Raw genomic sequence first — 26,579 nt, 5'->3', positions numbered from 1 at the left:
TCTGGTGGGTGTCTGATGGTACCTCATTGTGGCTTTCATTTGCATTTCCTCCATGACACAAAAGATGTTGAGCATCTTTTGTGTGATTTTTTTTGGGGGGGGCTATTCGCATATCTTCTGTGAAGTCGCTGTCAAGCTTTTTGCTCGTTTTCAGTTGAATTGTTTGCCTTCTTATTGAATTGGGTATTCTAAATGTATATTTGTGTATTCTAAATAAATCTTTCATAAGGTTGAAAGAAAAAAAGACACCCAAAATTGTGTAGCTAATATGCAAAGGAGTCATGCCTTGAACCCAGATTGGTCCTGGGTCCAAGCTTATGCCTTGTTTTCCAGCGTCAAAATGCTAGTGTCAAGGAAAAAACCTCAGGAGCACGTTCTGAGACCCCCCACGAGGATAGTGGCTCTGTGATTATAAAGCCCTGGGAGCTTGTGAAGGAAGCCCGTGGTTTTGTAAAGGACTAGCACTCTCTCTTTTCTTTTTTTTTTTTACAAGTGGTTTCCCTGACTGCATCCATATCTGTGTGGCCCGAATATTGTTTAACTCCCAAAGTAAAATTGTTGATCCAGAGTGAACCAGTTCCATGTTTCTCCTCCTCCCTCTCAAGAGTATTCCAGGGAGGCAAATGTTTAAAACCGCACCTGAGCTATAAACAATTTATTCTGAAGGTAACAGTGTTAGTATTGCAGTATGTAAACTTTTAGCTAATAAAAATCAAAGTAGTCTCATTTGGAAAGTACACAGAAGGTTAGAGGGAAAGCTTGTAAATGTTTTCAAAGACTCTGTATTTAATTCTATCACCAGCTAGCAAAATAAATAGTCCAGCTGCTCGCTCTGAATCGGACACGTGTTGGAAATGAAATGTTAATAGTTTAAATGCATCGGTCATTAGAAATCAAAAGGAACACGAAGTACACTTTCTAGTTTATGAGAAACAAGGTGAAAGTTCCCAAAACACATTTGTGGTAACTGGTTTTAAAATTGCTTCCTCATTTTGTATTTTAGTGGGTAATACTTACCATGGTGTAGGTGTGACTGTGAGGGCATTATCCCTTCATCCTGCCCCCGCCATTTTGACGCAAAGGTTTGGAAATAAATGGAGAATGGAAATCAGGAGATGTTAAATTCCAGTTTTCCTCGCGTCCGAGCTGTTTGCCGTAGGTTGCAAGCTGCGTGCCAGACTCTTCTGAGGAACGGAAGGTTACTCTCAATAATATGCTCAGATTGACCTGAAAAATTTAGCCAACACATCTGCTTGCAAGCACTGGCCTTGTGTGAGAAGGTTATACTGGAATTAATTACCCCTGTTCAGTTCTCTGACATGTTTTCTCCACATCTCGTTTTACCGTCATAAAACTTAACAAAAATCAATTGGAACTTCTTTATTTTTCCTTGAACTTTAAAAAAAAAAAATTGGTGAAAAAAGTGATCTGTAAAGCAATGTTTCCTTGCTTGCAGCAGACGTTCAAGAAAAGCATTAAAATTTGAATTTTGTTTCTTCAAAGCTTTGTTTTTAACTTAAAATTAGGATGGGGTTGTATGCCTCTCATCCATTACAGCCATGGCACCTTTAAAATGTTTGATGTTATTGTTAGAAAACCAGGAGAGTGAGTCATGGGGCAGGCTGTGTGCTGAGATGCTCACAACCTTACAGAACTCTTGGGGAAACTTGATGTTAGCTTAGGAACTTTCCAGCATCAGAAAGGGGAAGACAGGGAAGATGCTGGGAAATTCCTTCGGCACTCCTGGTTCTAACACTGTGGTGGTCATGCCAGCATGTTTGCCATTAGTATTGCTGTTCACTTGTTCAATCTTAACTCGGCCTTAACAGTTTTCTCAGTAAAATTGAGAGGAGAGCTTCCTTCAAGGTGTTGCTTAGTTAGAGTTTCTGTTTGAGGTGATGAAAAAGCTTTAGAAGTAGATAGTGGTGAAAGTTTTCTCACATTGTGAAATATAATTATTGCCACCAAATTGTACCCCTAAAAATGGTTAAACGTGGCAAATTTTATGTTATACATGTTTTGCTAGTTTAAGAAAATGAACAATGGGATATATCAAAACCCACTGAATTGTACCTTTTAAAAAGATGAATTTACAGTTTATAAATTATATCTCAGTGGGGCTGTTAAAAAACAAAAACCTGTGTATCAAGAGTAGAATGTTTTGGTTAACTGAATATTTGAGGTAAATAAGGACTGGTACATTGAAACTCACAAGTGAAAAGTACTTTTTCATGGGATGTAAGAGTGTGAACGTGAAGGAATTCCCTGGCAGTCCAGTGGTTAAGACTCCACACTTCTACTGCAGGGGGCACAGGTTCAACCCCTTGTGGGGGAACTAAGATCCCGCAAGCCTCGCGTGGCACAGCTGGAAAAAAAAAAAAGAATATGAACTTGAAAAACACTTTTGTGCCTTAATGGGTTGTATATTCTATTAATTATCTAAATTATCTATCTTTAGAATTATGTTCTTTAAAAATTTTTTTTATTAAAATTTCTTTTTTTTTCTGTATCTTTAGAAATATGACATTTTACTGTCAACAGAGCACCCAGTTAGAACTGTGATGTCCAGTGCAGTGGCCACTGGCTACACGTGGCCATTGAGCACTTTGTATGTGACTAGTCTTAACTGAGATGTGCAATGTGAGCAAAAATAACACTGAATTTTGAAGCTTGGATACAAAGAAAAGAAGGCACAGTATCTTGTGAATAGTTTTTACATTGATTACGTTGAAATTACAGTTGTTTTTTACATATTAGGCTATGTAAAATGTACTAATAAGTATATTTATGTTTCTTTTTACTTTTTTAATGTGGCTGCCTTTTTTTTTTTAAATGTGGATTGCCTTTGTGGCTTATATTATATTTCAATGGGACAGGCTGGTCTGAAAATCAGGCCCATCTACCCAGGGATTCACATGCTTTGAGATGAAGACTCACTTCTGATGACCAAGTAGAAGGCAGAAATATTCCCTGAATTGGCATGGACGTGGAGGGCATTTACCTCCCAAAGAGTGGCTTCCCCCTCTTCTCCTATGCAGAGGGTTCCAGAAATGGGCAACCTAAGAAAGGTCCTTCCCCAGCCAGGAGGAGCGCTCCGGGGGTCGGTGCATCCCTGGCCCTAGGGTTGCTCTGCTCCAGCACATGGATCCATAACACAGGTTTGCTCAGTTGAAGAGGGGAGGAGCGAGGTTAGTCCACCCTGGAGGTCCGATTGGTCCAGAGGCAGTTTTTCTTGGGCCAGAGGAGCAGGAATTGCAGGAGTAGAATCACAGCCTTCAACAAGAGGGGAAAGAGCCCTCACAGGCTGTGGGCGCCTCTCAGGTCAATTTTCAGAAAATAATGAGCACCTGCACTCAGGACCCCCTCCCTCAGGAAGGGCATACCCTGAACCTTGAAGGGCTTTGGGCTCCTGGCAGGGGTACCCCCTGGCTTCAGCCTTCACTGTGTCCTCAAGCCAGCCTCGCCACTCTGTTGTCCTGCATGGGTTTAACATCCCCCGAGGCAGCAGCAGCCATGGCCAGCTCACCTCTCCAGGCGCTCATTCTCCTCCTTGGTTGTGCTCTGGTTACAAAGTGCCGTAGGTTTCAGAGGGTCTGCCCCAGTGGTGTTTCCCACCATCTATCCTGTTATTATTATTAACTGCTTAATTTTCCGTTTCTTGCCCAACATTTTTTATTTCTCAGATTTCTACATATGGTGTTTGTTTTCCTTGCCAGAGAGCTTACGAGTAAATATTTGGTTGTGCTGGGTGTTAGTTGCATGCTGCAGGGTCTTTTGTTGCAGCACATGGACTCTCTGGTTGTGGCACATGGGCTCAATAGTTGCAGCGTGCAGACCCAGTTGTTTCAAGGCATACGGGATCTTAGTTCCCTGACCAGGGATCGAACCCGAGTCCCCTGCATTGCACTGGACCACTGGGGAAGTACTGGACCACCAGGCAAGTCCCAACCCTGTTATTTTTAGAGGGTGATTTTGCAGGATGCAAGGTTTTTCAGGAACGTGCCTATCACATTATAGCAGAAACACCCACATGGATTTTGTCCTGCTTCTTTGGTGGGTGAGTCTTATACCAGGTAACGACCGCTGCCACATTGGAAAGGTGTGTTCCTGGCATTTCACGTAGATGCAGGTCGAGACCATTGTACCTGGCGATCAAGTATGGAGCGATTATTACTGTTCCTCTTGAGATGTGGTGAATGTAAATCTGTGGGCTGCCTGGGAACAGGTCTGCCTTAGCGGCATTATCTCTGTGGGCATCCTTGACTTCTGTGCAACCAATCTGCTAATACACTTTGGGAATTCATTCTGTCTGCAAGTTAGTGAATGCCTGCAAGCATCTAGAAAACAACCCCCACCTTCCACCACTGGTGAGAGAAGAGAAAACAGGACATTGGAACTTAGGGAAGCTGAAGGGAGTTGTAAACATCACAGACATTAGAAGGCAATTAGTGGTAAATTAGGAATTTCAGACTACCTTTCCAGCTCCTCACATCAAGACATCACTTTCATTGAATTATTTTGTTTTCTCAGGTCACAACCTCTGAAAATCTTCAGAGAATAGATATCTTCCTCCCCAGTTCTTTACTAGCATAGGAGCAATCTTTGGAATGTCAAAATTCAGATTATGGGGCGCTTCTGGCATTTTATCAACTTAAATGACAGCTTGTCTGCGTTCTGCTCAGGGTGGATTTTAGTGGCTGCCTGATCCTACTTGAGAGTGGTAACAAGTATTACAGGATGAAGCCTGAGACTTTGAAGCTGTATTTCAGGGGGGTGGGGTGTGGGTGTGTGTGTGTGTTGTGTGGGGTGTGGGTGTGTGTGTGTCCCTATCCCAACCCATATTGCAGGCAGATTCTTTACCAGCTGAGCCACAAGGAAAGCCCAAGACGGAGGGGCAGAGATTGAGACTGACTTGTCCAGAGATGTGCAGGCCCTTGGGCTTGTGTATGAGCCTTCTTGCAGGGGCCGACCTCCATCACCAGGGGATGCTGAGGATGTGGGCTGATGGCATCAGCACACCATCTCAGGAAGGCTTCCGGGCTTAGTAGAGCTCGTGAAGCTGTACCATTTACCTGTCACTTAACCAGAAGGAACAATGAAATCCTGCACTGCAATTATTTTTGCAAGTATTACTGAAGGTAACAGCTTAATAAATTTAAAAGTTTGATCATAATGGATGGTAATGACGTTTTGAAAAATGGTTTACTTTTCGCTGTGAAAACCTTTAGGTGGTAATGTTTAGCTGGCAGCTATTATCATTATTAAATGCAGTTATTAAGTGTAGAGTCCCCTCCCCTCCCCGCCCCATTTCAGGCGCACATCTTTGTTTTCATGACAGGTGGAGGAATCATGGCATTTATCATACAGATATTAATAGTGTTCATAATTTAAAAATACAATGCATCTATGAAATATGGTTAATTAGGCTATTGAAAAGAAAGAACCCAGACGGGGGAGTGTGTGATAAATTAAGTTTGGAGATTTTGTAAAAGGTTGAATGCCAACTCCCTAAGAGATATTATTTTCCTCTGCACAACTTGGGATGATAGAGCATTTCAGACAGAAAGCTGGCTGATTAGAAAGAACATATTGACAAGAGGCCAGATTCGCTCATTACTTATACATGGGATTTGAAAAATAGACTTTCTCCTAGTCTAGTTTTCAGAGTTCCTTAGTCAGAAATGATGGCCTCCATCCCACCCCATAGAAATCTGGCTCGTCTGTCAGCATCAAGCCCAGATGCTGCCTCATCCGCGGGTCCCTCCCTGCGCTCTTCGCTCTGAGATGATCTTCGTCCTTTACACCCCATGGCACTTTGTCCCTCTCTCCTGCCCTAGAGTATGCCTTGTGTTGGGTCATTTACAGTTGTTTCTGAATTTGTTTCTCTGCGGAATCTCCTCACCTTCTTAAGGGAAGAGGACTATCACATCTTTGCATCTTTAGAAAGAGATACAAAGTGCCTTGTGCAGACTCAGCGGATAGAAAGATACTGTTATCCAGGTGGTGTTGGTTCCTGATTTTATTTGTAGCTTTGTAGAAGATACACCACAAGTATCTGTGGAGCCCTAGTGAGCTGTCCAGAATGCTTCTGTGAGCAAGCTGGTACTGGCATTAGGACTTGATCCGTGATCAGCCAGGCCTGACCCAGAGGGAGAAGGAATTTCACTGTGAGAGGGGAAGGGAGCTTCTAGCTGTGAGCCAAGAGAAGAAGGCTGGCCACTCAGCTCGAGGCCTCTAATAGGAGGCGCCAGGCACAGAGATCCTGGGAGGCAGGGGGAGTGCAGTGTTGGTCTCTGTGTGCAGTGTTGGCATCTGTAGTAGGTTAATAGTTGGCACGGAGCTTCAGCAGCAAGTTATGAGGACCTGACCAAGGGGAGCAGACTGGCTGGGAAACCAGGCACAGCCCCCATCTTGCAGAGATCCAGCACAAGCATGGGGCAGGCTGCCAGCACCAGGGCACAAGCAGCCAGGGCACGGCAGGTGCAAGGATGCCCCGCTGCTGGGCTCTCTGCTCACGGTTCTCTGGTCTAGGCGCAGGCCTGGCACCCAGTTATCTTCAGCAAGTAGAGGGCTACCCAGCCCAGGAGCCCAGGAGGCATGGCTGTAGGGATGGGAAGAATACAGGCTTGGAGCACTTCTTTCACAGCTGTGGTAGGTGGCGGTTTTATGAGGTCAGCACATCTGGAAAACGTTTAGGGCCCTTCACTGTTCAGAGATAAACCCTGCCAGCCCACCTGTCAGGGCTGAGCTGTGTGCGGAAGCCCAGGTCACCGCCGTCCCAAGCTCGGTGGCCGTAGATGATTTGCAGTGGTCCTGTGTCCGACGTATACGATATGCTTTTCAATAACAATCAGTGGAAAACTTGGGTCAAAACTCATCCGTGACTGACACGGACGGCATCTGCAAAGATCATCTCTTCCAGCATCTAGCTTCCTGGGATATAAAAACCCAACCTGTAGTAAGGGTTTTTTTCTTTTTATTTTGGAGAGTCACTGACTTGCAAGGGAAGAAAAAAGTGATATCTCATTAAAAAAAAAAGAAATAGCTCATCAGGTTTTAAAGTAGTTTTTGTTATGATTTTTTTAAATTCCCTGTTTAAAAGCATCATGTTCATTTGATTGCTCTTTCATTATTACATGTACATACTGATTTGTAAAGAATAAAAATGATATAAATAAATAGACCGTAGTTTCCTCATTTAGTTAACATCTTTTGATAATGATGATAAATGTAAGTAAAAGGTTGGAAATTTCACACAGTGCAGAAAGGTGTACTATGGTAACTGAGAGTTTCCTGTGATTCTCAGAAATTTTATAGAGAGATATATACATATATATATATGTATATATATATATAAAACCTATAAATAAGGGTGTGGGGGGGTGTGATACAGCAAATTCCCACTGGCTCTCTGTTTTACCTGTGGTAATGTATATGTTTCAGTGCTACTGTCTCAATTTGTCCCACCCTCTCCTTCTCCCCTGGAGTCAAAGGTATTGTTTTTTTTGGCAGGGGGGCGGTGCTGGGGGGGAACATGTCATGTGGGTTGCCTAAAAATAAAATGCATTTAAACTAAAAAAAGGAGGGGGGGGGGGTTGTATGTGCTCAGCATACTGTAATTCTTTGCTTTTTAACCCAATCAAACCCAGAGGTCTTACTTATCCTATCAGCATGTACACATTTTTCTGATTCTTCTGAGGAGGTGTGTAGTATAACGTAATATGGGTTCACCATGATCATGCTAGTCCTCTTAACAGTAGACATTTTGTTTCCAGCATTTTTCTGTTCCGTACAGTACTGCAGTGACCATTAACAAGCTGACTCTCCAAATTACTTCTTCTGAAGGTCAGGGCATGTATAATCCAGGGGCTGGCAAGTTTTTTCTGTTAAAGAGCCAGATAACATTTTCAGCTTTGCAGCAGGCCGTCCAGTCTCTTGTAACTACTTGCCTTTGCAGTTGTACTGCACCAGCAGCTCTAGTTAGAGAAACAGATGATAGTGTGTGCAGTGGAGTACTACTCAGCCATAAAGAGGAACAGAGTTATAACCTAGAAAAGGTAGAGATTAAATCCACCTTATTAGTAGAAGTTTCAGTTTTTCCTTTCTCCATTCTAATGAATCATCTTGTGAGCCCCAGTTTGTAGATTATTGGCTTCAGTTACAGTCCTGGCTTAAATTTCTCCCTCTTTCCAACAGAAATGGAACCCAGGGAGAAGGCAATGTGGTTATGTATATTGTTTTAACATTGATTATCTGGGACCGTGTAACGCAGGAATTTTCTGGTGTGCAATTTGGGAACAGCTGAACCGCTTCTGAGAATTGCACAAACCAAGTTAACTTGAGACCTTTGTGATTAATAAGATAGAACTATTTCTCTTAAAGCAAAGCCAGGGATTAAGCCTTTCTTAGGGTTAAGAGAACATTCGTCTTGCAACCAGGGATTTCAGTGTCTTTCTACCGGAACAAATGCTTTTTTTCAGATCTAGACACAGTATGAAAAATAAGACCCTTTGCAAGGTGCTTGGGAAAGTTCTAAGTGGTTCCCAAGTGGGGAGGCCTTTGTTCTGGAGGAACAGGCCTGACTTGAGGGGTGAATCGGAGGGGCGCTGGGCCCATCATTCACGGCTTGAGTAGGTCAGAGAGAAAAGTTCACATCTGGGTGTTACTGACCACCAAGCCCTTTCTCGTGGTCCTTTCAGAAGTGATATATTGTCAAGCTTACCAAGAGCACAGACCTCTAGTGTAGATTTATTGGGGGAAAATACCCCTTGTCCACATGATAGAGTTATATATTTATTTTCTTTGAAACTCGGGGTAGGTAACACATAAGGACTTTGTGCTAGTTATTCAAAGAAATATGCTAGCAAGTAATACTAGCTAAAGTGTTTAAATTTGCACATCACACAGTGCCTGGCATATAGTTTGTCAGTTGCCTGGTTGAATGAGAGACTTTGCATTTTTCCAAGGTTGGTGGCTATCGTATTATGTGAATGTGCGAAGGTGGTACAGTTTTTGTTTTGTAGTTGTCTGTTAAACTGTCTGTGTAAGTCAATGGCTTTTTTCTCTTTGTATGTGGCCTTTCAGGATAAAAATGTTTTTAAACATTGTAGGAGAAAATGTAAATGAAGTAAATACCATACATGGACTTTGGTTTTTTTTCAAGGTTTCTGGGTAATACGCTTCAGTTTCCCTTGTCAAGTGGAAGCATAAACATGAGAGTGTTTGCTTGTCAACACATGGAATTTGGTAATTAATTTATATTTAGAAAACCTTTTCCAATTCTGCACATTTTAGGAAACAGGGTTTCCAAGTACATCTCACTAACAACCAGGAACAGCTGCATCTATGCAGTTTTCAGACGGCTTCTCTGTGCCATCTGTGAAAACAGACGTCTTCAGTAACTGAGCACGCCTCACTCACATGGCATGGAACAGCGCTTATGCTGTAAGGCGGCCAGAGCACCCCTGGAGTCGGACAGTATGCCGACCTGTACAAAAATACTTACTTGACTTCCACCTGAATTCTACATGTACCTGTATTACATCACCAGTGGCTCAGTGTAAAGAATTTGCCTACCAATGCAGCAGATGTGGGTTCAGTCCCTGGGTTGGGAAGATCCCCTGGAGAAGGAAATGGCAACTGCCACAGTCTTCTTGCCTGGGAAGTCCCATGGACAGAGGAGCCTGGTGGGCTAAAGTCCATGGGGTCACAAGAGAGCCAGACACGAGTTAGTGACTAAACAACACAAGGGTGGAAAGTTGCACTTTCACAAGAAGTGTAAACTTGACACAGCACTTCAGTTTGTTTGGTACCTGCTTTACATTGGAGAATAAAAAGGTGATTCCTTATCAATAAATCTGATTTGGAGTGGGTGTTTACAAATCTGGAATAAACAATGATGGCTTACCTGGCAGCGTTGTTATGACCATTATTAGTCAGAAATACAAGGGAAGTTCAGAGTCTGTGCCCTTCGTGCAAACGTGGAATAGAACTGAGTGTGTTTGGGTGGGATGGGGTTGGGGAGGGGGGCTGGGAGCAGCATCTTCACACCAACCACTTGGGTCTGTTCTCTCGCCAAAGTGTTTCCCGGATTTCTTGCACTCCCTCCCCCAACCCCAATCCTTCTGGGTCTGCATTTCACAGGAAAAGACAAGATCAGTCTTTTAAAAATCAGCCAGTTAATTAAGGGCAATCATGGGACAGTTTCTTGTTCTGTAGCTGTTCAGATTAAATGTGGCAAAGGGGATTCTCTTTGACTCTTGTAAAACTCTTCTTAGTTTTTCCTAATAAAAAGCATTCGCTGGAGAGAAACCACGGACCCGGTTTTCCTTCCCTCAGTGCTTCCAATTAGGGATCTATTATCTCATTCCAGATAATTGGAAAAGGATATTCAAAATACTGCTCCGTGTAAATACGGCTTTTGCCTGCATTCTATTACTTAGGAGTTCCGAACACATCTGGAGCGAGGGCGGCCCCAAGGGCATTGAAGTGCGCTGTTTGGGTTGGCAGGGTGACATTAAAGTATATGCCAATTTGTAATGGCTTTTGGAAGCAGGCAGTTTTAAACTCTCCCTGAACTATTCCCCCGAGAAATTATTCAATTAAGTACAACTAAAATTAATGTTTAGTATTTTTTGTTTAAATAAAAGAGGCAGCTATAAAGGGAAATCTGTGGTTCATGCTTGTGGATTTTTTTCTTTTTTTGCTCTCAAATCCAGCGCTTGAGAAATAATTGAGTGGCCTGGAATTGGTGCATTTTCTAGAAGAGACCTAGTTGCTGGGTCCTCGTTACCGCTTTCACTCTGAACACATGTCTCCATAGCTGCCTGGGCAGGTTTAGACACCTGAATGATTATTCAGTTGCCACGTGTCCAGCACCAGCTGGGGAACCTTGGGGAACATAAAGCCAGAAGGACTCCTCCCTCTGTCTTCCTCGTTGCTTCCCAGGCTTGAAATAGGCAGAAGTGCATCACCTGAGGGTCTTGTTAAAATGCAGATTTGGATTCATTAGTTGTGAGGTGGCACCTGAGCTTCTGCAGGTCTGGTAGGTTTCCAGGAAATGATGCTCTGGCTGCTGGCCTGAGGGCCACACTTGGAGTAGCCAGGTTCTAAGCAGTAGTGGGGTGTACTTGGGGGGCTTGGTACCTAGACTTGACTTTAATTTCTAATTGATGGCTTGTTGCATAGGTATGACTCTTGCTCTTCTTCTCGGTATATTCTTACTTATTTCTCAGAAGCTTTGAGTCTCCTGAACCTTCCTAGGGCCTCCCTCCCTCCACCACCCAAAGATTGTTTTGGGAAATAAAAGCAACCACTTCTGATTGATTCATCGCAGGGGACAGTAGCTTTGGTTCTTCTGTCACGAGTCTTCTTGGAGTCCAGAAGCATTGTCTGCCTGGCTTTCTCTGGCCCATGTCTTTGCAGTCATGTTATAAAGAAGGTGGGGAAAAGCTGACCTGATATTCTTTAGTCTGTGTCCCTAAACACAGAGGCCAGAACCCTGGTGTGTGAAAGGGTACATAAGTTAAGTGTGGCTTTGCGATTTTTAACCATGTTACTTTCAAGGTTTGGCCCCTCAGGCCTTGAAGCCCAGGATCTTGGTGGTCAGCTTTCAAGGGCGGTCTGATTGGGACATGGTTAAAATCCACCCTGGGTGAAATCTCCTGAAAGACTGATTCGTAACCCGAGGTGGTTCTTTGTCCTCATATGAGAGGATGCTCTAGGAAAGACTACAACATTTACATCTACTGGACTGGTTCATCCCTTCCTTGTGTTTAATGCCAGTTTATAGTCAGAACTACCAGACAGAAAAAGATTGAGACATCCTTGTAGTGGCCACTACATAACCCTGCTGATTGTCCCACCCAGAGTGCTGTCTCCTCCACCAGCATGGTGTCCACTAGGAAGTCCTCACTCTTTCTTTTACTTTAAAACTCTCTGTCAATCTATCCTTTGTTTCTTCTCACTCTTTTTTACCTTAAAGCTATCCTTCTGTCAGTCTAGCCTTTGTTTTTTCTATCTCAAAAAATCTCTCTGTAGAGTACAATTCTGATCGTGTCACTTGCTTGCAGAAACCCTCCATTGGTTCTTCTTTGCCTAAGCAGTGTTTCCAAGACCTTCTGAAATTTTGTCTTATTTACCTGTAGTGTTACTCATTTAAAGTTCTTCTTTGGACTTAATTTTTTTAATTTAATTTTTAACTTTTACCAAAGTAATATACTTTGATTAAAAAATCAGAAATTTAAAAAAAAATCAAAATTAGAAGGCTTAGAAGAAGCAAGTCTTTTCTCCGTCAGCCCTCCTCGCCTCAAAGTTCTATCAGTCAGAGGCAGTGCTTCTAATTGTCTTAGTGATTTGTGTGTCGATCTCCGTAGTACAATATCTATGTTTCAAAGTAATTCGCTCCTGTTTCTTTATGTTTTTGATCTTAGTCTCTGTAGACTTCCTCCTAAGGAAGATGTTAATTTAACCCACAGCAACCCCATACATACACACTTCCCCTCTTCCCCGTTGCTCACACATTTTTGTTAAATCAGTGTTGATGGAATCGTGACTACATAAAGGTTGTTCATGACCGAGCCACAGTGGAAACTAGAATTAGACATTATTTGATTATATCCTTTTCCTCTAAAGTCACTAATTGCCTCTCTCTCTTTCTTTTTTTGGTTTACTTAGTTGTCTTTATTGATGCTTTTTCGTCTTCCCCTCACCTCCACCGCTGACAGAATTGTGAAATTCCTTTCAATATGGACAAACTCTGTCCGTAGCTATCTTAGTCTGTCCCGGCTACTGTAACAGGAATCAGAACTGTTATTGCTGTCTTAATTTTTGAAGGCTTTCATATTTTCTGAAAGTTTCTATCCTACCTTGGTACAGTTTCATAGATGCATTGCCTTCTAACTTTCTAAGGTATGTGATCTTGTTTCATTTGCTCCAAGAATAAAATAGAATGCAGAGTCTATCAACATTGTATAAAGTTGGGACATTTTCAATTTTTAACAGTTCTATAATTGCTGGGACTCCCCCACCCCTAATTTTTAGTTGTTCTGTGCTTCATAAAGGACTTTGCACTTGTATTTCTTTTCTCTACTTGAAGAGTTTAAAAATACATCTAAAATAAAACACAAAGTTTATTTAAAGTGCATGTATAATCAGATAGCAAAGATACATGGGCCAACTGCGGCTCCAGGTGACCTGTCTGTAGGTACCTGCCTAGAACCTTTACACCCCCCTTTGAGAATGGAGACACATGCTTCAGATAGATCCAGAGTGTGAAAACTGGTTGGAATAAAGGGAGGTAACTTTTTTTGCAAAGGAGGAATATTCCCTTCTAAAGGGGAAATATGTTTCTTCAAGTTATTTGTTTCTTTTAAAACAAGAGTGTGTGGTTAACTTCAGTTTTCTGATTGATAGGTGTCATGGCACCAGATCTCTCAGACTCTATGTCTTAACCCACTCTCTGGGCTTCATCAGATATCTCCTATGAGAAAGGGAAATACAGAGAAATCAAGGTGATGTTCCTTTGGAATGGGAAAAATGCAGACTATGTTTAGTCTGGAGGTAGACATAGACCTGAAATTTGAGACATGGGAGGCCTGAGCTACCAAGCAAAGCTTTCGAATTGAAATGTAGAGACCTGTCTCCATGTCCTACTGCTTATTCATAAGGTAACTTAGACAAGTTGCATAATCTGTGTGGGCCTGTTTGGACATCTATAAAATACTCTGTTTCCCTGTCTATCTTCTAGGATTGTCAGGAGGATTGGATGAGATAATAAATGATTACGGTACATTAAAACCGTATTACCCTCATCATAAGTATTTTTAGAACACTTCATTTATAGGAAATCAGACTGAAACAGGGAATGGAAGCCCTAACTTAATGCCACTTTATGGGTTTCATAAAAAGCTTGTCTCTTTTGTTGAGCTCTCAGAGCAAGAACCGAAGATGTTTAAGACTTTCTCCATCTCTCCTGTTTTCTTTTTGGATTATCTGCTTTGTTCTTACTGTGTTCTAAGAACTTCAGCATGCTCTGAATATTCAGCAGCTGGGGCAAATATGGACACATAAGGCTGTGATCCTATTAGCAGTTTTGAGTCTAAGAGGAAAAATAACTGCTCAGGCAGGCAGATCCTACTGGATTTAAGATGTAGGCTCTTTCTCAAAGGGAGCAAAAGTCTAATGGTTTGGGTCTAGATATTTCATGAGAGACTGTCTAGATGCTTAAGTGACAGAATGGAGCTAGGTGAAAAGTGTCCACGATCCTCTGTAATCACTTGTAAGAGGGGAAATGTTGGCAGTGACCTTGGCTCACTGTTGGAAGTTATATTCTTGACCAAAGTTGTGACATTAGACGATCATGATTATGACCAACATACAGCATCACAGCAAGTAAGAACGGTACATTTTTATAACAGTTACAAAATAAGATTACATAGCTTTAGAGCATTTAAATAATTCCACCGACTACACAAGAAGCCATAAGTTACTACAAGGTATATACACAGCACAAAGAAACACTCAACTGGATCATGGATTTGGCTCAAGGAACTCATATATTCATTGTACCAAGTAATAAACATTTACTTAACCATAGTTTAGAAGACATTTATAGGAAAAACTTGAATGATCTCATCTTCAAACAAAGCAAAACAAAACAGTCTTGGAACTTTTGCTCTGCTGTCCCCTTTTCATTTCTGAATGTTAGGAAAAAGTCTCTGGAATGGGGTGGATTACAAGTAAGGGATGTTGCTTCCTACATTTACAGTACAGCTAGATGCTCATATCACAGTCTGCTTTCCTTCCTAGAATTCCCAGCCTCCTACATGATTCTTTTTTTTTTAGTTACATTTATTAAGGTTCACTGTTTATTTATTTGGCTATGCCAGATCTTAGTTGAGGCATGCGGCACCTTTAGTTACAGCAAGTGAGATCTATTTTGTGTTGCATCATGTAATCTCTTAGTTGCAGCGTGTGGGATCTAGTTCCCTGTCCAGATATTGAACTCAAGCCCCCTGCACTGGGAGCCACTGGACCACCAGGGAAGGCCTGAAGGTTCACTGTTTGTGGTGTAAAGTTCTGTGGGTCTCGACAAATGCATAATGTCACATATCCATCATTCCAGTTTCATACAGAATTTTGTACTCCCTCAGAATCCTCTACACTTTGCCTGTTCATCCTTCTCTTCCTCCCAAACTCCTGACCAACACTGATCATTGTATTCTGTTTATAGTTTTACCTTTTCCAGGACGTCATATAATTGGATTCATACAGTCTGTAGCCTTTTTATTCGAGGTGCACAAAAACATGTTGATTATTTTGAAATCATTTAGTCAGGGCTGAACCACATTGTCACCAGGATTCCAGTTTTCTGAAATAATAGGAAGTGTATTTTTATTGTCACTTTATTTGCTATAGCAAAGATTCTGATACGGCTTAACTTCTTTTTTTTTTAAGTACTTTTTTTTTTTCCTTGAAGGGCTAGGAAAATGGGTGAGGTCTATATTTTTAGCCCTATTCTAGAGTTGTTTAATGCCTAACTTAAGGTAAGATGTTATGTTTTTAGCATCTTGTCTTCAAATTAGGACTGATAGCATCTTCTCAGAGCTCTGTGGGTTTTTTTTTTTTTTTTTTTAGTGACCTAAAATCTCATGTCTCTCTACTATTGATAATATTTAAAAATTAAAAGAATTTTCTGGATTATCAAGATGACCAATGTATTGTTTTGCCATGCAATTCTAGCTTACATTTGTTGGTGATTGTCTTAGTAGTCCTTGGCTGGTGAGAAAAAGACAGGATACTTAATATGTAATGATATATTCACTTCCAAGAAAAGGCCAAAGGCTGCCACTGTGCTGTGTCTAAAGGATGTCTCCACTGCTGGAATAAAGAACAGCAGGACAACCCCAAAGGACCTATACTTTAGTCTGTATCATCTTCACGTTTCAAGCAGTAATTTACTACTCACAAAACAAGCTTCCTCTGTCAGCATGAAATTAATGGTTGTTAAAATAGAATTTTAGTTTTCTATTTTTAATATGAATATATATATTTGGAACTATGGAACAGAGAGCTATAAACATAAAGAATATATCCTGTCATTGATGTTTATAGTTAAATAATTTAAATAGAATAAACATATTAATACTGTGTGGTATAGAAGAATTTTTTTAATTTTATAACAAACTAGATACAACTCAAAATTAGAAAACAGTGACTTACAGCACCTGGCAAGTTTTCAGTAAATATTAGGCGTTGTCATTTTGGTTTCAGATAATAGGAACTCGCAGTGACAGACTAGTGTCTTCTGGCTGTCTTCTCTTGCCCACACTTGAGCTGCACTCGGTCCTGCAACTCAGGCAGATTGCCCCCTTTCTTCCTTTCCCTCCACCACCCAAAGTGCCTCACAGCACAGCCCACGGCAGTGAACTGTGCCAATCCACAGACAGGGTAGGTGCCACCTTCTTTCCCGAAGCACTGCCTTGTGGGACTGCATTCTCTTCTAGGCGTTCTTTTTTGTTTTTGTTCTTGCCTCCTCCTTTGCTTTTAGGTTTCGTTCCTGTTGTTCTTTAAACACTGACGTTCTCGAATATTCGTTCCTCCTTTACCTATACTTCTCTTCTCGTTCGTTATGTCTTGTTTAATGTGAATTTTTCAGTTAACATTACAGAAAAGCCGTGTATGCTTGTTCAGTGCTGTGCTTTTAACACACGTATAGATGAGTCTGACCACCACCACAGACGGGGGACCCGGAGCAGCTCCCACATTCACTTGTGTCCTCCCCCACCCTCACCCTTGGTGATGAGCAGCTGCTCTGTTCCCCATCCGTATAGTTTTATCTTTTGGAGACTGTCATATAAATGGAATCATACCTGTGAACTTCTGTAGCACTCCACCGTACTGTTGAGCCCATCCAATGAGTTGTTCTCATTTGATTCTTGTATTTTTCAGCTTCACAGTTCACATGTGGCTCTTCTCTAATTTCTGGGGTTAAAAAAAAAATTTTTTTTTCCCCCCCGCAAAACCATATCTTCATTTGATTCAAGAGTGTTCACCTTTACTCATTGGGTCATTTTTATTGTAACTGCTTTAAAGTTTTTGTCAGATAATTCCAGTGGCCGTGTCATCTCAGCACTGCATCTGCGGACTGTCTTTTCTCATGCATCTTCAGATTTTCTGGTACTTCACAGGGCTGAGTGATTTTGGATTTGATCTTGGACATTTTGATTATTATATGATGAGACTCTGGTTCTTGTTTAAAAGGAAAATTTATTATTTACTTGGGTATTGTTTCTTCCTTTCCTATATCTTTGCCCTTCTTATTTTTTTCTCCCATGTTTTGCCCTCTTTAACCTTTTCCTGTGACTCCTGGGAGATTGTTCCGGTTTGTTTTCCAACTAAATCTTTTGCTTAGGTTACAGTCTGTTTAACTGCTCACTGTGGTTTTTAATTTGACAAGTGTGTCTCTACCTGGAGCACTGTCTCTCGTAACTTAGGTCAGTCCCTCATTGTGGCTGTCTGTTGTGTTGTATTGATTTAGTGTCTTTTTGAATCTTGTTTTTAAAAGGAGAAACCTCAAGAAACTGGTTTCTCTTTTTCTGGAAGGAATTCTCTTTCCTAGCGCAGAAGGGGAGAGGATGCTCCTCCTGTTATTACACCTGTTGGTCGTTAGCTCGTCTTCACACCCAGGTCAGTGGCTTTTGTTAGAAGTTGGGAAGGGTCCTAATCTTGGCATAGGCCTCTGTCACACATGTTACAGCCCAGCTGAAGGAAGACTCAAAGGTCATGAGGTTGATGGTGGGGAGGAAAAAGGAAGGGAGCCTGTGCCTTCTGCCCAGCCTGGCCCACCTGTCCCAGCTTAAGATGCGAGCAGGTGCAGCCAGGAGCTTTCTCCCAGGCCTCCAAGGCCGAATTTTCCCCAGCGGCTCCGTGTGGACGGGCAGTAACTCCCCATCCTAGGGTGCCATGGCCAATGTGTTACTTTTCTTTTGCTGTGTCACAGGTTGATCTCTCCTTCTGTTCTGTTTCCCTAACCCCTTTCCTAGGGTTAGGGTAGGGTTAGGGTTTCCTAGTCTACAGAAAAGTGTTAGATGTTATTAGATGTTATCATCCACCCCATGTTTAGTTTCCATGGTAGGAATAAAGGGAGTTAAATTAATGCCCTCAAGAAAAGCTCTCTATTCACTGTTTGCTGTGGTTTTTTTTAATGCTTGTCTTGAAATGTCATTAACAATATAAGCTAAAGGCATAACACAATGACTTTGCAAGTGCTGGCATCCACTATGAGTACCAAAAGGTACCAAACTTATCTGAAAATATGTAACACACTTCCAGCACTAATATGGAATTTACTGAGACTGTAACTGAGTATAGAAAAATTAAATATAATTAGACTCAGCTATGTTGGCACTGTATATTTCTTACTGCTCTTTGATTCAGTTTTGCATCACACTTCCTATTGTCCATTTTTTCCCATTCTGTGTTGGAATGGCACTTGGTATCTCAAGTTAATACACAATAGCAACATAAGTTCCTCCTTGAAACCAAATGCAAATAATTACCAGGAATCAAAATATCAGTTGCCACTTGGAGGCCGTACTGTCAGGAATCTGAAAGAGTCAGCTGGTTGTTTCTTAACCTGTGTTCTGAAACCTGTATTTAATTTGCTCGTAACAGTCTGTGGTTGGGGAAATTCCCCCCTTAGAAGCTGCTAGGCTGCAAGGTGGGAATTCCCCCAGGCTCCTTGCCCTTGGAAATCTCCTTCTGAGGTCATATTAAGGAGTGAGTTCAATTAAATCAACCCACAGTGGCAGTGCAGACCTTTTAAAAACTAACTTGGCAGTGTGTTTCAAAGTCCTTGGGGCAGTCATGATCACACTTAATTAACTTAAGGAAACAATAGAGAAGAAGGAAGATGATCATGGAGGAAAGAATTCATTGACTCATGATGTAGAAATACAGAAGCATTCTCAGTATCCCACAATAGGCTATTTTTAATGAATGTTTATTTTAATGGAATGAATATTTTGTAACCATTAGAAATTATAACCATGAAGACTGTGTAACAACATGAAAGCATACAAATGATATGTTAACGGGGGCAGAAGCTCATATATTGCAATTATATAAAAGTATGTATGTTTATGTCAAATCTTAGAAGGGAATCCACAGAAGTGATTACTGGGATGTTTGGATAATCTTATACTTTTCCATCTCTCATTTATAAATTTGCTATTATATAATTTTTATCAGTTAAAAATAAAGGGTTTTCTTTTTTTTTTTGGAAAGCAAACAAACTGGTAATCAGATGAGGTTTACCAGCCAAGATGTCTGGTCTAAGATGAAAACATTAACCCATTCAGTATTGACTACTGGTTTTTGTTTAATCTTCTACTGGTTTTTTTATTTACCTCTAAGTTATTAATATTTATAAATCTAATGAGAGCTCTGCCCAGAAACCCAGTTAACATATAACAACTGACACATTTAGAATTTGACAAGGAATATTTTCACTTGACTTTTTTATGGTGCTATACGCTTATTAAGTCTGAATTTTATAATATTTTATATTATTGCAACTTTAAAACATATCATGCAGGGACTTCCCTGGTGGTCCAGTGACTAAGACTCCATGCTTCCAATGCAAGGGGTTCAGGTTCAATCCCTGGTCAGGGAACTAAGGTCCCACAAACAATAAATAAATAAATCTTTTTGCTTTTTTCCCCTTGTCTTACCAAATAGTGTGGGACTTATAATAAAATGTTCAATAGAAGTTACCAGAGAAGATATTTTTGTCTTTTTTTGTTATATAGGTTATTTAGGAAAGGTTTCCTTAGCATTCAAATATGGGTTTTTTTCCCCATCTTCTGTCACGTGTTCTTTCATCCTGATGAAAGATTCCTTTTTCTCTCTGATCATACTCTTTGACTTGAAATTGATCTGATCCATATTAATACAACTGTGCCAGCTTTATCACACAAATACTTTCTGTGCTTTATATTTGAAGTTTTTGTGAAGGCAAATATTTGAGTAGTGTGGTTTTTTATTATTTTTGAATCTTGCCTGACATTCTTTATCTTTCAGTTGAGAAGTTGGTCCATTTATATTTAATATAATGATTGACATAATTGGGTTTAAGTCTGCCATCTAGGTACTTACGGTCTTTTGTCCTGTCCTCTATCTCCTTTCTTGCCTTCTTTTGAGTGAATCATGCATATTTGGTATTCAGTTTTATTCCCTCTATTGATTTTTTTTAAGCTATTCCTCTTGGTGGTGGTTATATGGTTGGTGGGTGTGTGTTTTGTTTTCTTTATTTTTTTTTAAGTTATTGCTTTAGAAGTCTGTTGTTTAACACATTATTGATGAGAGACATATTAATACATCTTTTTTTACCCAACCATTATTGATGTGTCAATATCATTTACATAACAAATTGCTGGTCACAGGTATTATTAATTCCTTAAAAAAAATCCCCTGGTCAATAATGAGTTAATATAATAATCACTAGTCACATACAGCTATTTAAATTAATTGAAATATTAAAAAAATTAGTCCCTGACTAGAGTATGGAGAATGGATTGAAGGGACTGAGGGACAGAAACAGGAAGGTAAGTTAGGACAGTTTTAGAAACACTGGAAACTTTTTGTGAGGTATTACTAACAGAGTTTAAGAGAAATGGTAGGATTGGAAGGTAATGGGGAGGTAGAATCAACAAGATTGGCCAACAAACGGAATGTCAAGTGAAGGAGAAGGGAGAAGTTCGTGTGACTCCTAAGATTTCCTTCTTAGGCAAGCAAATTAATGATGGTACCATTCATTAATTGAGGCAGGGAAAATAGGGGAGTCAGATTTGGGGGAAGATGAGGAGTTTTGTTTTGGAGACCTAGTGAGACAGATTTGTAGGAATTTCAAGTAGTAAGCAGTTGGCTGTATGAGTCAAGGATTTTTGGAGAGCTGTGTAGAGCAGACATTTTCTTTTTAAAAAAATTTAAATATTTTAAAAATTAAATCAATTTAAATAGTTTCAAATGAAAATAGAATAGAAATGTACAGAACTCTGGGGATCACCAACATTTAAGAGGAAGAGGAGGACTCCTCTGGTGGCCTGCCTGCCCCAGTGTGGGGGACAGGTTCGATCCCAGGCCCAGGAAGATTCCACATACCCTGGGGCAGTTAAACCCTGTGTGTCACAACTACTGAAGCCCACCCATGTGCCTAGAACCTGTGCGCCACAGCAAGAGAAGGCACCGCAGTGAGGATCCCTGGAGACTGACAATTGGAGAGTAGCTCCCAGTCACCACAACTAAAGCCCGCACACAGCAGCTAAGACCCAGTGCAGACAAAAATAAATAGACACATATTTTAAAAAAAAGAGGAAGAGGAAACTCCAGACAGAGCTTATAGATAGTTGAAAGAAAACTAGGAGAGAATATATCCTTGAATACAAGGAAATAGTTGTGAATGGATGGTTAAATAATAGTGACTGGTTTACTAGGCAGATGTTGTGTAGATAATATTTGACAAAATTGGCTTAGATCCACTTTTCTAAGAAGCAGCAAGTTATTCAGTGCATTGACATTATTCAGTGCTTTCATCATTTATACTCAAATCATTCATTCCCTTTATCTTTTAGTATTTATCCGATCTTGCCGTGTATTAGGCACTCTCCTAGAGATAGGAGCTATAGAGATAAGAGTTAGTGTCCATCATCCTCTTCCTGTAAAAGAAAGACATGCAAACAGATATCTGTTGTTTATTTGCTAAATTGTGTCCGCAACCACAAAGAGGAAGAGAGGGAAGGAGGGAAGAAGGAGAACCAAAATTGAAAAAAAAAAATAGCATATAGAGTTCATCATAAATTCAAGCAATTCAGAAAATACAGGCAAGATCACCAAGGACCCCACCACTGAGAAATAATCATTATTAACATCAGGTTAACACTGTCTGGATGCATCTTTAAAGGTTGGTACATATAAAAGGAGGGATGGAAATAATTTTACCTAATTAAGGTTATACTATATGTGCTATTTAAATGTTAAGTGCTTAATTTCACTTTTTTTTTCTTTTTTTTTCCCATTTATTTTTATTAGTTGGAGGCTAATTACTTTACATCATTGCAGTGGTTTTTGTCATACATTGAAATGAATTAGCCATGGATTTACATGTATTCCCCATCCCGGTCCCCCCTCCCACCTCCCTCTTTAATTTCACTTTTAAAAGATAAGCATAAAAAATAGACTTCACATGAAGAATTCTTTCTAGGAAGTAGTAATTGCTAAAAGATCCATTTAAGGTTAACAGAAAAATAGCATAAAACATTGAAACCTTGGTTATTTTTATAAAGCTGTGAGTGTATGTCTTACTTTTCAGCAGCCTGATATGACTCTAATGTCAGTGATGAAGAAATTAACACCTTAGTTTCTTTGCACCTTTCTCCCCATGTTCCTCCCCTACCAACTGCTTCTTGAATCTTCACCTTTAATTCCATTGTCACTGTTTATAACATTTGTCTACTCCTCTGTAACCTGATCCATATATTTGTTTATTCTCAGCTCCACATATTTGATTCAGTTTTTACCATCATCTCTTGTGTCATGGCCTCTGGCTTCTCCAGCCCAGAGTTGTGTATTTTTTTTCACCTCTCGGTCAGCTAGATTTCATCATCAAGCAGCTTTCTTAAGAAGGAGTCCAGTGGTCCCCAAAGTCCTCTATACCGTCTGTCTGTCACCTTTATACTCAGATGACAACTTGGCTGGGCATAAATTTGTTGGGTCATGCTTTCTTTCCCCTGAACTTTTGACATTTCTCCTCTGTCTCCTGGAATTATGTTGAATTTTTTTTTTTTCTTTACTACTCTTTCCCTCTCTAACTCCCCCCCGACCATCAGTGAATCAGAACTGCAGTTTTCAAAGAAATGTAAGTTCTTTAAAACCATCTCACACACTGCAGTTGAGAGAATTATTACTAGGAAGGCCCACCACAGCTATGAGACTCTGATGTGAGCCAAGGTATTTTTGGAGTGTTAACCATGCATCTTTGTTTTCCTTTATAGAGATAATTGATGACCTTGCCAACCTGGTGGAGAATACCGATGAGAAACTTCGCACTGAAACCAGGCGTGTGAATCTGGTGGACAGGAAGTCCACGTCTTGTGGTAAGAGATCGCTGTAGTTACAGCTCTTGCTTCTCTCATCGCTTGTGGATAAGCTTCCCACGTTTGGTCTGATTTTACTGCAGGGATCCGCTTGCTCTTCGAATACATGCAGTTTCATGTGATAAAGTGTTGAAATTTCTAGAAGATCCCTACATCTTGGTGAAAATGAAGTGAATTGTTAGGAGTGCAAGGAAAGTAGAATGCATTGTTAATTTTTTTTTTTTAATTTAAAATAAGAAACTTTCTTCCGTGCTTACCGAGAATAATAGTTTGGGAAATTGACAGTGTCATGCAGACCAGTGGTGGTAGATCTCATGGTTTTTACAGGCCACCTTGCTTGTTTGGGGCCTTGTTTTTTAGTCACAAGTGTCCTTGCTGAAGCTGGAGACATAGAGCAGTTAGAGCATAGAGTCTAAAGTCCAGCTGAGTTTATATCCTGTATTTAGTGATGTCTTTGGCAGTTCTATTACTTCTTAATACCTCGTGCATGAAATGAGGGTACATAGGTCAAAATAAGAATCCCCAGGAATGATGCTGAGAGTGCTGATTCCCTGGCTGTCCCCTTGAGACTGAGTAGAGTGAGGCTGGAGGCTGGAGTTCGAGAGGGTTCATCATTTAACAGGTGTGCCAGGCACTCCTGATGCAGGCCCTTGCTCTTGGGCAGACATTCCAATGCAGATGCTTGTCGGGCTGCGGTGATCTGTTGCCCATGCACAGTGCCTTGCCCACAGGTAAGTGACGACGAATGGTGCTGACATCCGCAGCCATTACACTCATGGTTATTTGGTGTTTCCTCTCACAAAGGTGCACCAGTTTATAAAGCTACGACTTTTGTTATGCATAACAATGCAATAGCACTACCAAAAAAAGAAAAAAATCTAATGACCTGAACTTTTTGCTTCTAGCTTTTTGCCTGATTTTAGCCCTTTCACTGTGAAGAACATAGTGGATCCCTCTGATCTGTCCAGTTTTAGAAGAAGGACCTCTATGTGAGGGTCACCTGTGATGCACAGTTTGAGAAGTGCTACCTCCCTTGCCTGTGTATGTGGTCAAACAGAAATCTAGAACAACCAGGTGGTGGAGGGCCAGGTAGATATATAGACTCTGGAATCTCAGAGGAAGTGGAACTTGGGGGCACCCGCCTGCTTCCCTTTCATCACCTGTCTGCTCCTCTCAACCTGCCAGTTCTCATCCACCAGATGCCAAGCCAGATACTCTGTGCTCCTCCTCCTATAATAGGGCATGTGCTTCTTTCTGCTTCCTGCCCAAAGCAAAGCCTTCTTGATTTTGCTTTAACAGCCTTCTCCTAACTTCCCACCATGCTGTTCTTTGCATCAGATCCTGAGTCTCTGGCAACAGAGATACATGGGTTCACTCCCACCTCCATCTGTTGTTATCTTCAATTCTGATATAAACTTAATCTTTCTGAACTTGCGTTTCCTTGGCTGTTTAAAAAAAAAAAACAAGTAGATAGCCTGGTTATCAAAATGAAATTATATAAACCATGTAAACTATCCAACACTGGCCATTGTCCATGAATTTCCGTATTTTGTGCAGAGAGCAGCGACAGCCTAATAGTGAACAGTGTGGGGTCCAGAGGTTGGACTCACATCCCAGCTTCACCATTCACTGGCCGTGTGACCTTGGGAAATCCCACTCCCCTGTGCCTTGATTTTCCCATCTCCAAAATGGGAATAATAATGGTACATCTCTGAGAGGGTTGTTATAAGGAATACATGATTTAATAGAGATAAAGACAGATGATAAGTAGATAGACAGATAGGGATATATAGCACTTAGAACAGTGGTTAGCACACAGTAAGCAGTGAAGAAGAGTAAGTATTAACTGTTATCATTATATGTCAGTCTGTTTTGCATTGACAACATAGCGGTCCTCAGCACATGCCATTCATGACATCACAATGAAGATATTGATTCTACTGTTGCTACTTTTTTATTTTATAGTTTCCCCTGGTATTGATGTTTGTATCTAGAAATGTCCATAAAAATATTCAGAGCTGAGCTGTTTAATTTTTCTGTCTCTACAAATGTGACCACTTCCTGTCTACAACTGTGACTACTCTAGGTATCTCACGTAAATGAAACCATACAGTATTTGTCCCTTTGTATCTGGCTTATTTCACTTAGCATAATGTCTTCAGTATTCCCCTATGTTGTACCATGCATCTGGAATTCTTTCCTTTTTTAAGCTGAATAATATTCCGTTGTTAATATTTATACCACATTTTGTTTACCCATTTATCTGTCAGAGGACTCCTGGATTGTTGCCACCCTTTAGCTACTATGAATAGTGCTGCAGTGTGCATGAATGTACAAGTGAGTTCAAGCCCCTGCTTTTTGGTGTATATGCCCAGAAGTGAAAAGTGAAAGTGTTGACCACTCAGTCGTGTCCAACTTTTTGTGACTCTGTGGATTATAGCCAACCTGGCTTCTCTGTCCTGGGATTTTCCAGGCAATAATACTCGAGTGGGTTTCCATTCCCTTCTCCAGGAGATCTTCCTGACCCAGGGATTGAACCTGGTCTCCTGCATTGCAAGAAGATTCTTTACCATCTGAGCCATCAGGGAAGCCCCATCTGAAGTAGAATCACTGAATCAAATTGTAATTCAGTGTTGAATTTGGAGAAGGCCCTGCCACACTGGCCTGACCTTTTGTTTAGCTTTCAACCTTTAAACTCTTAGTTACTTTCTACTAGTTTTGTTTTGTTCTTGGTTTTTTTTTTAGTCTGGTAAAAGTCCAGTTGCAGGGAGGAGTCAGGGACTTCTGCAACCTGAGAGGGGCAGGTCAGCGGGGTTAGAAGGTAAGGTCCTGGGCCTGCCTAGCTGGGAAGTTTAAGAGGAGACCCTTTCCCCATTAAAGTGGGGCCCTAAAGAGCTATACCCTGGGGGAAAAAGTGAACCAGAACCAAACTTGCCTTTGGGGACTGTGGAGAAGGCAGCCTTGACCCCAAACAGATTAGGAGAAGAAAAGGAAGAAAGACTATTTTTTTCTGACAAATTGTGGTCACAGAAAGGTCCTCGTGTGCATTTGTATCCTGAGTAGCCACACTCATCTGTTGTAGCTCCAGGTGCCTGGCAAAAGCAATGAAATACCTCTCTGGAGGGAAGAATATTATCCTTGGTCTCTAGGAGTCAACCAGAAATCAAACATGCAGGGCAATGACCAGCACCCACTCGAAGATAATCTGGTGTACACAGAGACAGCACAACACGAGCAGGGACCAGCAACAGACTGCAGAAACCAACCTGCACACACTTGCCGTATTAGAATTTTCAGATGTAAATGATGAAATCAATTATTATATTTAAAGGAAGACATGACAGGCTTGAAAGTATCTTCAGAGAATAGGAAGCTATAAAGAGTAACTTAGAAAATCAAAAGGGATCAAATAGAACTTCTAGAAAT

The 26,579-nt window shown here is 40.8% G+C and overlaps 1 protein-coding gene across 7 annotated transcripts in view; it reads left to right on the top strand.

The window, feature by feature from the left end:
• Positions 1–26,579, top strand: part of STX8 (syntaxin 8) — a 199,486-nt gene that overhangs the window by 92,468 nt on the left and 80,439 nt on the right. For 6 of the 7 annotated variants that reach the window (XR_011492229.1, XM_070479090.1, XM_070479092.1 and 3 more), the window contains one exon: positions 23,052–23,153. Coding sequence is in view for 6 of the 7 variants with exons in the window: in XM_070479090.1 (XP_070335191.1) it covers positions 23,052–23,153 (102 nt within the window). In the remaining variant the exon portion in view is untranslated. Of the gene's footprint in view, positions 1–23,051; positions 23,154–23,236; positions 24,620–26,579 lie in introns of those variants that run through there. The other variant, XM_070479093.1, reaches the window with a different exon arrangement.

Source organism: Odocoileus virginianus, chromosome 17 (assembly GCF_023699985.2).
Source record: "Odocoileus virginianus isolate 20LAN1187 ecotype Illinois chromosome 17, Ovbor_1.2, whole genome shotgun sequence".
In the NCBI taxonomy this organism is placed as follows: Eukaryota; Metazoa; Chordata; class Mammalia; order Artiodactyla; family Cervidae; genus Odocoileus; species Odocoileus virginianus.
The sequence above is the reverse complement of the archived record's forward strand: the minus strand, read 5'-3'. Positions and strand labels throughout refer to the sequence as shown.